This window comes from Sander vitreus, chromosome 20, assembly GCF_031162955.1.
Source record: "Sander vitreus isolate 19-12246 chromosome 20, sanVit1, whole genome shotgun sequence".
NCBI classification, from domain to species: Eukaryota; Metazoa; Chordata; class Actinopteri; order Perciformes; family Percidae; genus Sander; species Sander vitreus.
In genome coordinates, this window is record NC_135874.1 from 22,396,681 (window position 1) to 22,409,604 (window position 12,924).

General features: G+C 42.0%; 1 protein-coding gene across 2 annotated transcripts in view; it reads left to right on the plus strand.

Annotated features, from left to right (window-relative positions):
• Positions 1-11,838, plus strand: part of sobpa (sine oculis binding protein homolog (Drosophila) a) — a 37,944-nt gene extending 26,106 nt beyond the window's left edge. The window contains exons 5-7 of one of the 2 annotated variants that reach the window (XM_078277809.1): positions 2,641-2,736; positions 7,689-9,735; positions 10,951-11,838. In XM_078277809.1, the coding sequence (XP_078133935.1) occupies positions 2,641-2,736; positions 7,689-9,734 (2,142 nt within the window). In that variant the 3' untranslated portion in view covers position 9,735; positions 10,951-11,838. The remainder of the gene's footprint in view (positions 1-2,640; positions 2,737-7,688; positions 9,736-10,950) is intronic. The other variant, XM_078277810.1, reaches the window with a different exon arrangement.
• The last annotated feature ends 1,086 nt before the right edge of the window (positions 11,839-12,924 follow it).

The window sequence follows — 12,924 nt, forward strand, 5'->3', positions numbered from 1 at the left end:
AGAAGGTGGCTCATTTTCAGATGGTGTACATGTTTAAAGGAGTGTATTGGTATACTACAGCATGGTGAATTAAACCCATAACAGCTACTGTTCTGTACTATACAGCAAATTAAATATACTACTTAGTTTACCTAATGTGACTATTATTTCCAAGAATACATAACGTTACTGTAAAATTCCGTCAAATATTGACTGCTAACATGCAACACATTTTTGGCAAGGATCACTAAGTGCAGAGATTCCCCTGTTCAAATAATACTAAGTAATGTCAACCACAGTATTTCATTTTTTTTAGCAATGTTACATTCATCTCCAAGCCAACAAGCTCTAAGTACTGCATAGTACTGAGTCAGACGGTGTATAAGAGCAGTGTGATGTTATGCCTGCTTATTACACAGCAACTTACAACCATCTCATATAAAATACTCATTTGAAATTGTATTATTTTCATATATGCAATTCATTACAAGGTTCTGCACAACATATTCTATGAAGTGGCCATGGCATGAACAATGTGTTCTTGATTTAAAGGGTTGTTAGACGTGCGACGTGCGTTACTTTTTCCATTGCAATGATTAGTGAGTGCGTAAAACATGCTAGCAATGCTAACTAACCTCTTGTTACATTGTTCAAATGACAAAAAGTCCCACTTTCATGTCATGTTGTGCAGTTAAGAAACTGATTAACGATGGCTAATGGTATGGCTCAATTCATACATTCATTCATGCATACTCTTAGCTTAGTTAGCTTTGTTGCACCTGTTAGGGAAGAAGAACCTTCACCTTTAATTTGAATCACACTGCGTTCATGTCTTGTCGTTTCGACGTAATTAAGAGCAGCCGGGTGGGAGAAACGTTCACGTCTGCCTCTTAGTTGTAGTTCAGAGTCGGAGATATCAGGAACTTCTGACAGCTGAGATATTTACCATTAGCGAAAATAACCACAGAGGTGTCAGCTAAACAGTGTCAAAATGGCTGCCATCGTCATCTGTCATCATGGCTGGTTTTTATTGTGAGCACACTGCTACATGTACTGTATGTAACACAATAAAAATAGCTCATTTAGGCTATGTATACAGTATGGTGTGACCATAGACTGTAAATGTTATGTCTATGGGTGACTAAAAAGCTAGCACAAATCTTGGAACAATTTGGCACCCATGTTGGATTAGCAGGAGGTTTTCCTGTTCCTGAACAACGGTTTGATATGCCACAGTAAGAAAAGCACAGGTATAAACAAATTCACTTACAATGCTGCAATTGGTTCATATCGTTTAAACCGTACCACCTCTGACTTGTAATTCCAAACATAACAGAGCCATGGTTAATGGTATTAGTAACACACCTGTGCGTTTCCTACAATGACAAGTTAAAGTATTGAAATCAGGTAGTTTATATTTCAAAATTCCACCTAAGCAAAAGTCTTATCTGCCTGTGAGGGTGTACAGGGCCTTCAAATATGGTATCTAATCTCCTGTTGAGTTTATTGAGGCAATACAAGACACGTTTACAAGGATGACTGAAGAGTTACTGACTGTCTTACTTACTAATGGCTCCTGTTTTGTACCCTTTACCATGGTAACCTAGTGCTTCTGCAAATATCTGTATTAAAAGATCTTTTACAAATATCAGAACCTTCCATATGTTTAAACTTCTTCATGTTAGTGTAGTGTGATTACTAAAATTGTTTTATATTTTAAATGTGTTTTATTTTCCATTTTTGTCTGAAATAAATGGGTGTTTGAATGAACACACTGCTGTGGTAGCAGGCAGCACTTTGAATGTGAAACTAACAACCCTGTATTCTAAAAAATAACATTACCATACAACTAAGCTGTATTCTCAGTTACGTTTGGAAAGAAATTTATTTTCTCCTGGATTCTACACATCCTCGTACCAGCAGCAGACACACTGACGTGTGAAACGGTCACCCTTTTAAACATGGTGTTAACGTTGTCAATTGAAACAAAACGACTTAATTCGGGTTAGGAAAAGATTGTGGTTGGGGTTGAAATAAATAGCCTATGTTTGTTACGTAACTCAAGTTACGCACGTAAATGAAGTAGCTTACGTGACATAAATTGAGTATGTTAGATAAGTTGTATTATGTACGTAAGTTAAAATAAGTCAACGTTGACTTCTGGTTGCACATGGGACACAAACAGCGTTATCCTGGGTGAAAGTCCCGTGTTTGTTCGACCTGTCCATCTACCTCGACCTCCCCCCCACTTTGCAATCTTTGATTAGAAACGTATTTGTGATAGTCAAAAACAAACAGGACAAAATACATTTCCCACAAAATGGAATTGAGAATGCAGTTTCGTTTCACACAGGAACGTAATTTTTAGGAGACAGGATTAAAACTAAATGTCTTGCAGACTCCTCAGCCTTGCACATGCATGCACACACACACACACACACACACACACACACACACACACACACACACACACACACACACACACACACATACAGTTTTGTTTCAGAGAATCGTGTTATGACTGTTCACCCATTTTTGCAGTCACCATTTCTGTTCATCTTTCTCAGTGTTGTTTTCCATTTCTGAGTTTCCTTGTTGCCTCTGTTCACCTGTTTATTTTGTCCATTCGTAAAAAGAAGCCATTATTTCTCCCCCCCCCAGGCGAGAGACGACGATGGCCTCGGTGGGAAATTACCCCAGCACAGCTTTACTCAGGACACGCCCAGGCTTGTCTTCAAGACAAACAGCGATGTGCTTGTAAGGACCATAACCATTTAACACCAGATAGAGTTTAAGCTTGATGGCTACTGCACAGATATGTTTTGATGTTGTTCTTTGTTAAAAGTGTATAATTTTCAACTCATTTCTTCCTGACATGTCAATAGACTGGTTCATATTTGGGCATTAGTGTACAATTAGACATCAACCATCAGACTCAGGTCAGCCCAAAAAATAAGACAGCACACAAGCGGCACTCATGTTTTACATAAGGTTTGCACACATTTAAGTTTGAGCTTTTCATACATCTTTTTCATGTGTAATCATTTGCTTTGCTCATTTTTCATTATACATCATATTCTGTGACTTTTGTTGGGGATTTGTTAGGAGTTATCAGACAAGGAAACTAAGGTGAATTGTGTGGATTTACTTATTTATATTTATATTCATTGAGTTGTGATATATATTTGACATAGATCATTCATAATTTAGTGAAAGAAAAAAAAGTTTGGTGGACCCTTTATCACAACTAAAAGACAATGTAGTTGTACTATATATACCACTAACAAAATGTAGTTTTAAAAGAACATTCAAGTTTATTACCACTTATTTAAACCAAACCCTGGTTTCACATCTCGTTTGTTATTCCATACAAAAACCAAAGTGTACACATGACAAGTCTTGTCATCTCTGTGAGGTTTCCAGACAACCAGGTGAGACTCCAGGAAGTACATAATCCCCACTAAAATCACAGGACGCTGGTAAACAGATTTTGTTACATTTGGACAGGCTAGCTGTAGCTGGATTTTCTCATCTAACTCTCGTGTACCAGTGTACCAGACAGCCACGTGCCAACAGAGATATTTTGTCTCAAGAGAGGTCCAGTCGGCTGCAGTGACATTCAAACACAATCCACCAGTTCTGTCTCATCATTCTTACAGCTGGAGTTATTTTACTCACTGTGCGTGCTGTTAAATATAGTGTGATAGAGGTTCACCTCGCCAAGTGAGAATGGCCTTTGTATGTCACATCTATAATGACTGATGGTGATGGCTGGCTGTGATAAGGACGGCCTTACAGGGAGTATAGCTGTGGTCTTCTTTAGCTTTTATCTACAGTTTAAACTTTTCATGCTCCATTCAGGTTTTAATGATGACATCAGGTACACAGTGTAGCCAATTTAAAACACTGGGAAAGGATATGAACCAGATATGTTTCCCCTTATGTAAGCCCGGTAATTATAACCATCATGATACATATTCCAATAAATGAGGCCACTGTAAACTGATATTTTGGCTAATCATAATAACAATTCCACATGTTGCAGATGGTCTGTTAAACACTGCCAACGCTTAATTTTACTTGTGTGAACTTTAGTGGAAGCTTTATTCTGTTTTCTGTTTTCAATGGACCAGGTGCTTTAAGATGGCAGACTCTTGCTACATAATCTTGTTTTTGGACTGAATCCACAATGCAACAAGCGCAGTGTTTCTGTTTGCCATCATTGGTGGACTTGAATTGTCAAGAGTGGATACTTTTTCTGCAGATTGTTTGGAGTGGGAGACAGTTTAACTTAAAACTGAGCGTCCGGCTCGCTTCAAGCACCTGGTTCATTTCCATGCGTTTAATCCTTGTGTTTTGCACAATGTGATTATAGCAGCAATCTGAGAAGTGTCAAAAGAATCACATATCGCCCTTAACAGGGGGATGTACAAGACTTTCCCTTTATGCATGACTACTGCTTAAACCTCTTCATTCCATGTATAAAACCTCTTCAGGCACTACAGCCTCTTATGAAACCTTACAATCTCTACTGCGCCCTCTGAACCCCTCCAGCCTCTTAACCCTCTGCAACCCCCTCCTCTTCTGCCTCTTCATTATCTACATCTTCTGCATTCTCTTTAAAATCTGCAACCTCTTTCTCTTCTTCATTGCCTACCACTTACTCATCCTCCAATGCAACCTGTTGGTCCAGCCTCTGACCATTTATCTCTGTGACTGCAGCAATTTAACACTCTTCATCCAATCCCCTAACCCCTGAGAATGGCCTCCGATCATCACCTCACCTAACTTGTTCATTTAAACTGCCGATACGCTAAAACTAGCTGTCGACTGATCTTGGGATTCTTAAATGTCACCGACCTTGTCACTGGGCCAGAGGGTGGGAGGAGGAAGAAAATGATGACTGCTGCTGAGGTGGTTGCGCTTGTTTGGAAGCACGATAATTGTTGTAATGCAAACGGTTAAACTGCACCACCAATGCTGGTTCGTTGGCCACGATGGAAATAAATGACCATAATTACATTCAACTGCAAACATCTGTGTGGTGGGGAGAGAGCGAGCGAGAGAGGGAAAGCACAACTCCATTAGCGTAATGCGCAGTGAAATTTCACTCACAGTGCAGAAAGTCGTTAAGTGCTCTCCATCTGTCTGTCTGAGTCGAAGAAAATTTCAGCACATTTATTATTTAGAATATCCTAGTCCTACCATTTTCAAACTCAACTTGTGAGAGCGCCTTTTTGACTTTTAATCAGTTATGGCTCATTGAATTAGCCAGGACTAAATGGGCAGTTAAAACGTGTAGAATTCAAGGGACTGACATCTGAGCACTACCAGTGTTCTGTTTAAGCATAGCAGTCGCTTTGTAGTCCAGTCTCCTATCTGTGGTTCCTTATGTTCTCCAGCTGCTTGTCCCGAGCTCCATACATGTGTAAGTGTCAGAAATTCCTCCTGAATTGCATTTGTGCAAGTGATCCCACCCGGGTGACACTGCATAATGACTTATTACAAATGCAGAGTACATCTTTTAAAACTTTTGTCCTTTTGGAAGATGCTTCTGCTTGACTCAGTCCACCTTGAACTAGACAATCTGATGTAAAACACATAATATATGCAAAGAACCTGATGTTTGACACGTGTAGCAGCTGCAGGACAGCATGCTATGTACTTTTCTTTTAAAATCCTGGCCAATGCTACAGTGCATCTGCCCAAACAGCCCATATGAGTCCATTGTCTTTTAGCTGCTGCCAGACAGGATCCTGCCAAATAAACCAAAGTTGCTGCATGCAAAAGGAGTTTATCCACCTTCCGGTTGCATCCCTCAACTTATTAACATTCAGCAGGGGGGCTTAAGGGTCTGTGTGATGGATGGATGTCGTTGAGGGGTCTGACAACTGATTAATGCCTTAATTATCTCCAGCAAGGACCTGCCACTCCTCCCAGAGCTGACAGAGTGAGCTGTGTGTGGCCTGACGAGTAACGCCGTGTTCAGGGCTCGCCCACTGCTATCTGCTCTACTAGGGTCACATTCATTTTCTTACCAAAGAAGAATTTGCACTTTTTGTGCCGCAAAGGTGTATAACAGTGATGAAACAGTGCAGCAGGGTGTTTTGGGATCTTTGCCACCACAGTGAGCAAGAAAGACAACGTTTCAATTTAGCCTTCTCATGTTTGCTCTCTGCATACAGAAGTGATCGCGTCTTACAGCACAACATGTGACAAGAAATTTAGTTTGAGACGTAAAATATATCCTATTATCCTATTAGAAATGAAATAATTGATCTGATTTTGTTCTGATTTGTATTAGAGTAAAAAAAGATGTATTAGTATGTGCCAAGAAGAACAATGACAATTTATTGTTATGTGATTGGATATCAGCATTAGAAATAGAAGACAACTGTAAAAATGAAGCCATTCATACTCTGCTCACATCATTGTCAGGGATGAAGCTTCAGAGGTGTTTAACAAGTTCAGTTGCAATTTTTGAGGATGAAATTTGACCTTTTATTGCATTGTATTGTATATTGTTAGGTGTTATCTTTTCCAAACATTATAGTTACTTGTTGTACAGGTGCACAATAGTGCACAATAATACTAGCACTTTTCCATGCATCACACTTCTCTAAAAGTTTCTACGTATGTCAAGAAGACAAAAAGTGTATTTCACAAAAAGATGGCTGCATTGCATTGTGGTCTTTTGAGGCTACTGGATAAACAGATTTGCCAATGTAACATTGTCACAATCGCAACTCTACTGTATGCTTGAAAAACAATGCTGTCTTCAACACAATATATTGTATATATGTATCCACTTTAAGACAATATGCATTTGTGGTACTTTCCATTACAACATGCATAAATGGCATAATCTTTCATATCTTAAATGACAACATTTTGGCATTAAGCTATTGCAACACTGACTTACTGCCTAAGAAGAGATTTAAAGTAAAACATTAAGTAAATGCCTTCCCAGATCAATACTGATTTGGGATGTGACCTGATGTGCATGATTGATAGCTGAAACTTGCAGCAGCAGTTTTCTATGTAATTCAGAATTGACCAATCAATCGATTTTTCTAGCATTTAAACTGACTTAACTTTACTACTAGTTGACACACACTTCAGTACCAAATGTAGAAGGCCATTTGAGGGAAATCATCTTTTTGTCTTGTGCTTGGGGGTGTCAGTCTCCTAGGGATCTATGGTTAAATGAGACTGAGAGTGTTTTTTATTGCCAACAGAAGGTGTAAATTGGCAGTCCTTGTTAAAACACAAAGTTAAAGACAAAGTCACTTCACTACCACTTAGCAGCAGAATGTCATCATGTACACATTTACCTCTCAGTAAGGAAAACACATTGATTCAGACATATGCACAGAAACACACACACACACACACACACACACACACACACACACACACACACACACACACACACACACACACACACACACACACACACACCTATATTACATAAATCAAATACATACAGGCATGTGCATTTAAGCACACTTCAAAGTTAAGTGTTAAGTGCTCTTGACAGATCTGTAAAAGTATTTAGAAACAGCATCAGTTTCCTTTAAAATAATCTTTATTAAATGTGTTTAGCTCCAGATGGTTTGGAGGCTGAGCTTCTGCTTACCAGGGTACTATAGTGTGCAGAGTCACAGGTGCTGATGGATTGTGTGTACTGTGTGTGTTTTTTGTTACAGGTGTGTGACTGGTGCAAACATATACGCCACACTAAGGAGTACCTGGACTTTGGTGCTGGTGAGCGGAGGCTGCAGTTCTGCAGTGCCAAATGCCTGAACCAATATAAGATGGACATTTTCTACAAGGAGACCCAGGCTGCACTGCCTGGGGCATTGTGTAACCCAGGACACGGGGCTGGTGGGGAGGGTAAGATGGAGTGCAGTGGAGGGGTCCAGCTGCTCACTCCTGAATCCTGGGGCACGCCTTTAACAGACTTCCGGCGTAAAGCTCCTTCACCAGGGGGGCCTAACAACACCTCTGCACTGGCCCCTTCCACTTCTTCTGCCACCTCACCCTCGGACACTGTTGCCGTCTGCTCCCCCTCCTCCTCCTCCTCAGCCAAGATCCCCACACCCAGACCCCACGAGAGCCCCACTCTTCACCCTCCGCCTGTTCCCACTTTGCATCCACCTGTCGGGGTACCTCCTGGTAGCCCTCCCATGGTGATGACACCCCGGGGACCCATGCCCCTGCCACTGTTCATGGAGCATCAAATGATGCAACAGATGCGTCCACCATATCTTCGGCCCTCTGGCCACCCAGGGGGGCCCCATAGCCCCCTGTCAAACCCTATAATCCCTGGTATTGGTCCACCACCTCCTCCTAGGACCATGGGTTCAGCATCAAGCCCCATGCACAGGCCCCTGCTGTCTCCACATGTCCACCCCTCATCCAATCCCAACCCTGGCATGATGCACCATGGTCTCCCCATGCCAGGCCTACCCCCTTTCCCTCCAGTCAACATGATGCCCAATGGACGCTTTCCTCTGCCCCCAATGATGAACTTTGGCATGGCGTCCTTGGCCCCATTGGTACCCCCACCAACTCTCTTGGTCCCTTACCCTGTCATCGTACCCCTCCCAGTCCCAATCCCTATTCCAATCCCAATTCCCTTCAGCCCCAAAACATCCAGGGACCAGCCAGAGAGTAGTGGCACCTTCCGCAGTGCTCCAGAGTCATCCGAAGCTTCAGCTTCTGGACCCCACTCTCCACGTTCCTCTGGTGGTGACAGAGGGGAGCAGAAAGTAGAGCCAGCTGATGCAGAGCGTCTCTCTCCTGTACACTCACAGAGAAGCAGGATGTCGCTGGTGGACTTGACAGTGAAGGCAGAGGATAATTCAGGCAACCTGTGTCTAACCAGCGGCCCTGGACTGATGGATGGGGTTATTGATCTAACTGTGGGCCAGAGGCCATGCCAACAGCAGGTAATTCAGAGGATGCTACCTGGGGTCCAGGTCAAAATAGAGGCAGAGGCTGAATCAAGATCTCCACCAGCTGCTGGGCTGTTTTGGGAAGGGAAGGGCAGTCGTGATGGGGGGAAAGGGGCCCTCTCACAGGGCCTCCTCAGTGCTACGAAGCTGGAAGGGGCTGCACATCCAAACACACTGGAATCATCAGGCCCACCCTCCAGCAACAGCAGCCCTTCTTGCCATGAGGATCCGCCAGTGAGCCAGCTAAATCCCTGTATCTCTAACCATACCCCACCATCCTTGCCCAGCACAGCACAGACCCAACCCCTGCCCCACCTCCAAACTAGCCCTGCTGCCCCATGTAACGTCATAGTCAATGGTACGGGATGGCATTCCCTTCTCACTCCTGCCTTTGAGTCTTACCCTGACCCAAGAGGAGACAGTGTTGCAGGAGAAGGAGAGGCAGAGGAGCAGCCAGCCAACGGTGAGCTGGAGCATGAGGCACTGAAAGAGAACAATTGCTCAGTTGGCGATTGGGAACCGGGGAAGCGGGGCTCAGTGCAAGACGAGATGGCGGACACAGTGGAGGGTAAGCCAGATCCTGACTCCAACATGGAGGAGGGTGAGCACGCCTATGCCCTGCCGCTGCTGTCCACCGGAGGCTGTGTGGTCATCCAGCCTGTGCCAAAGCCCGGCGCTGACAAGACAGCCATCCTGTCCTGCTCCATCAGTGCCCCTTTATCAGCAGACGGGAGTCCTGAGCTGGAGCCGCCGCTGAAGAGGAGGTGTCTGCGAATCCGCAATCAAAACAAATGAGGTGGGTTTACCCCAGTGTGCTCCCACAAACGCTTTTATGCAGTTTTGCAGACTTCTTTATTCATTGACATTTTGTAATTCACAGTGGGGTACCCATCAAATAATCAGTCACTTTTGATGTTTCAAAGATCTCTTACTACCTAGCATGTACCTTTAAACTATTTTAAATGATCTCTTTTACTTCCAAAATGTTCTTTAACAAGTTGTTTACTATTCATATTTAGTGTTATCATATTAAAAGTGGGGATATAAAAACGTACATTATACATATTATAATAATTGAAAACATACTAGACATCATGCATGTGCATTTGCATTTGTTGTTTGGATTTTTAATTCATTTCCTAATAGAGCATGTGTTTAGCCAACACATTCAATTTCCAATTTTTTACACACATATATTTCATCATGAACGGGCACATTGCTCTCATTTTACAGAACGATTACTTGTTGCTTTACTTTGACTGGTAGATTACACCTTCCGAATGGAAATGGGAAGTCTATCATGTCAAAGGATTTATTCAACACATTAATACCAAATTTAATGATGCACTCCTCGAGTTGTTAATTAAATGAAATTGTAATCAAGAGCAATTGAAGACCAATTCAAGTTGTGGTTACATGAGGCGAGTGCTCTAAAGAGAGTAATTAATAACGACAAAAGATGGAAATCAAGCCCCATGCACCATTAGTACTGCTAAACGCAAACCAGCGGCTGAGAGAAAATGTACAATAATCTTCAGATACCTAAAGGTACACAATTTTTGATTATAGATAAGAGCGAATGCGAAATATGTTTGCTGTATTTCACCTTTCCCACTTATCTGCAACATCACAAGGCATTCATTATGAATTATCTAAACATTATGTAAAATGTATACCACCAGAGTAGCAGACGCTGAATATTTAATTCTTTATTTGCCCAAAAGTGTCCTCAAGCTGATACAGATTGCATGTACCAAAGAGAACAAACCCCAAATTAGGAAGCACTGCTGAAAATCAGCATTTTTTTTCCAATTTGATCCGTAGTGGTTTTAACACCAAAACTGTTCTTGAGTGGTTCTTGTGTGAGCCCTGTTGCTCTGAACTGAATATTCCTTATTCTCCCACCTTGAAATGAGAGTTGGGATTGCCTGCTTGGATTCATGCATCGAAAACAAAAAACATCCTGTGGGGGGGTGACTAATTCTAATTCTCCTCCCACTCTGTTTCACAGATGGACGCTCTGAGGACCACAGTGCCATCAACGAATCTCACTTGTCCACCCCATACCTCCAAATCCCACTCCTCCCAACTACACCACTGCACACATGCACATTTTTCTTGTCCTCATTCATCGTCCAGTCTACCAGCACCACAAATCGCCTTTGACGACTGATGAGAGTCCAACCAAACATGTTGATGTGTATCATAGCAGAGCAGACAGGACTCCTTTTGTCCATGTGACAGACCCTCTGATGGACTGAACTTCGACGGACTTGATGTTGTGGCCAGCAGGATTGCTTGACCTTTGAACTGCAGACAGTATATCCCTGCAACAGCAGGACTTTACCCCGCTGCTTTCCTCCTCATTTAGAGACTCTCAGCCCACACTGCCCCTTCTACCTTATCCACCCTCCCCTATCAAAGCAAGTGCTCTCCATATTGTCTGTTACTATGGAACGCACCAGAGTGATAAGTGAGAGATTTCCATCCACCAATGAAATGCTCCAACCTGGTACCACACCACAGGTACAAAAATCTCTGCTCCAGTAAGTGATATTTTTTTCTCACTCAACTTGTCACTAAGGTATAGAGTGATCTCTCAAAGTTTAGATCGTAGAGCCACAGAGCTGGCAAAAAAATAGCCGAAAGTCTGCTCTATCTAACCAGCAAAAATGTACTTGCCAACCTGACACAAAATGTTCTGGGTGATTCTGATGGGTGGTAGCTAAAAAGAAGCATAACAAGCATGGATACAGTTAATGCCATATACAGTAGCTAAAGGGCAAATTAAAGAGATTTTTCGATCAGACGCTGGGAAACTGTCATTGGACATAAAATCACCAATTATTCCTACTTAATCAGCACACTGGAGGATACAATATTAAAATTCACCAGCAAGTAATAGTCCTGTAGCATCTATTTTGTTTGCTCTTGAATTAAATTGAAATATATGTTGTTACACAAGAATGAGACAGAGCTTTCATGATAATCATTCATACTATTGACATTTTCACACCCTCTGGAATGCTGTCTGTGTGCTTAAACAGTAAGCCATACTAGTAACGGTAATCGGGTCACTGCTGTTTAAGAAGATTTCAAGGCTTACTGCACCTCCGAAACAACCCGGGATGGCACGGCAATGTAGAAACTCTGCCAATCTGCAGTGGGTCCTTGCTACCGCAGGCTAGTACTCAGTCTTTTCTATAATACATTACCAGTGATGTTCCTGTAATGGGCTAGTTTGAGACTGACTGCACTGAATTTAGAGGGGGCAGAGGGAAGCCAGCTCCTTCATAAATAATCATTAAGGGACCTGGAGGGAACTGTACACTACAGTTTTTCTACAATAAACACACTGAAGACAAATTCCTTTTGGAAATAATTTGAGAAATATTTAAAACATTGCCTCTTGCTTGTCCACCGGTCCTGCCAAGTTTAATTATTTTTTTTTGCCAATAATTATTAGTTTTAAGCCAAAATTAAAGCCAACATTGTCCTTGATTCAGTGGCATGCTATACAGTATGTACAGCTTTTTTGGGCAATTTAAGTGAATGCAACACAACTGTCACCCATCAAGTTTGATCTATTCCAGTTCCACTACAGCTTAAGCCTCTGAGCTGGGACATCAAACAAAGCCAGCATTTAGTTTACACTCCTATGAAGGAGGTACATTGTACCAGTGCGAGACAATGTATTATCATATGTCAAAGGCCCCCGGTGTGTTGAAACAAAACATGTCACCTAGTTTTCAGTGGAAACGGGATTTCAAACTGAAGATTTGACCAGATACATTTATAGTTGCCAAAATACAAGCACTTATTTTGAAAAAAGAAAGATACAGAAGAACACAAGTGGATGTCAAAAACAGTATTACCTGATCCTTAATCATAATTTACATTAGATGTGTGCATTGCTTTGCATCCCCATCCTATCTAACTGTTTTTCCTGTAGCCTTTGTTTTATTGCCGTCATGGTGAGACACCG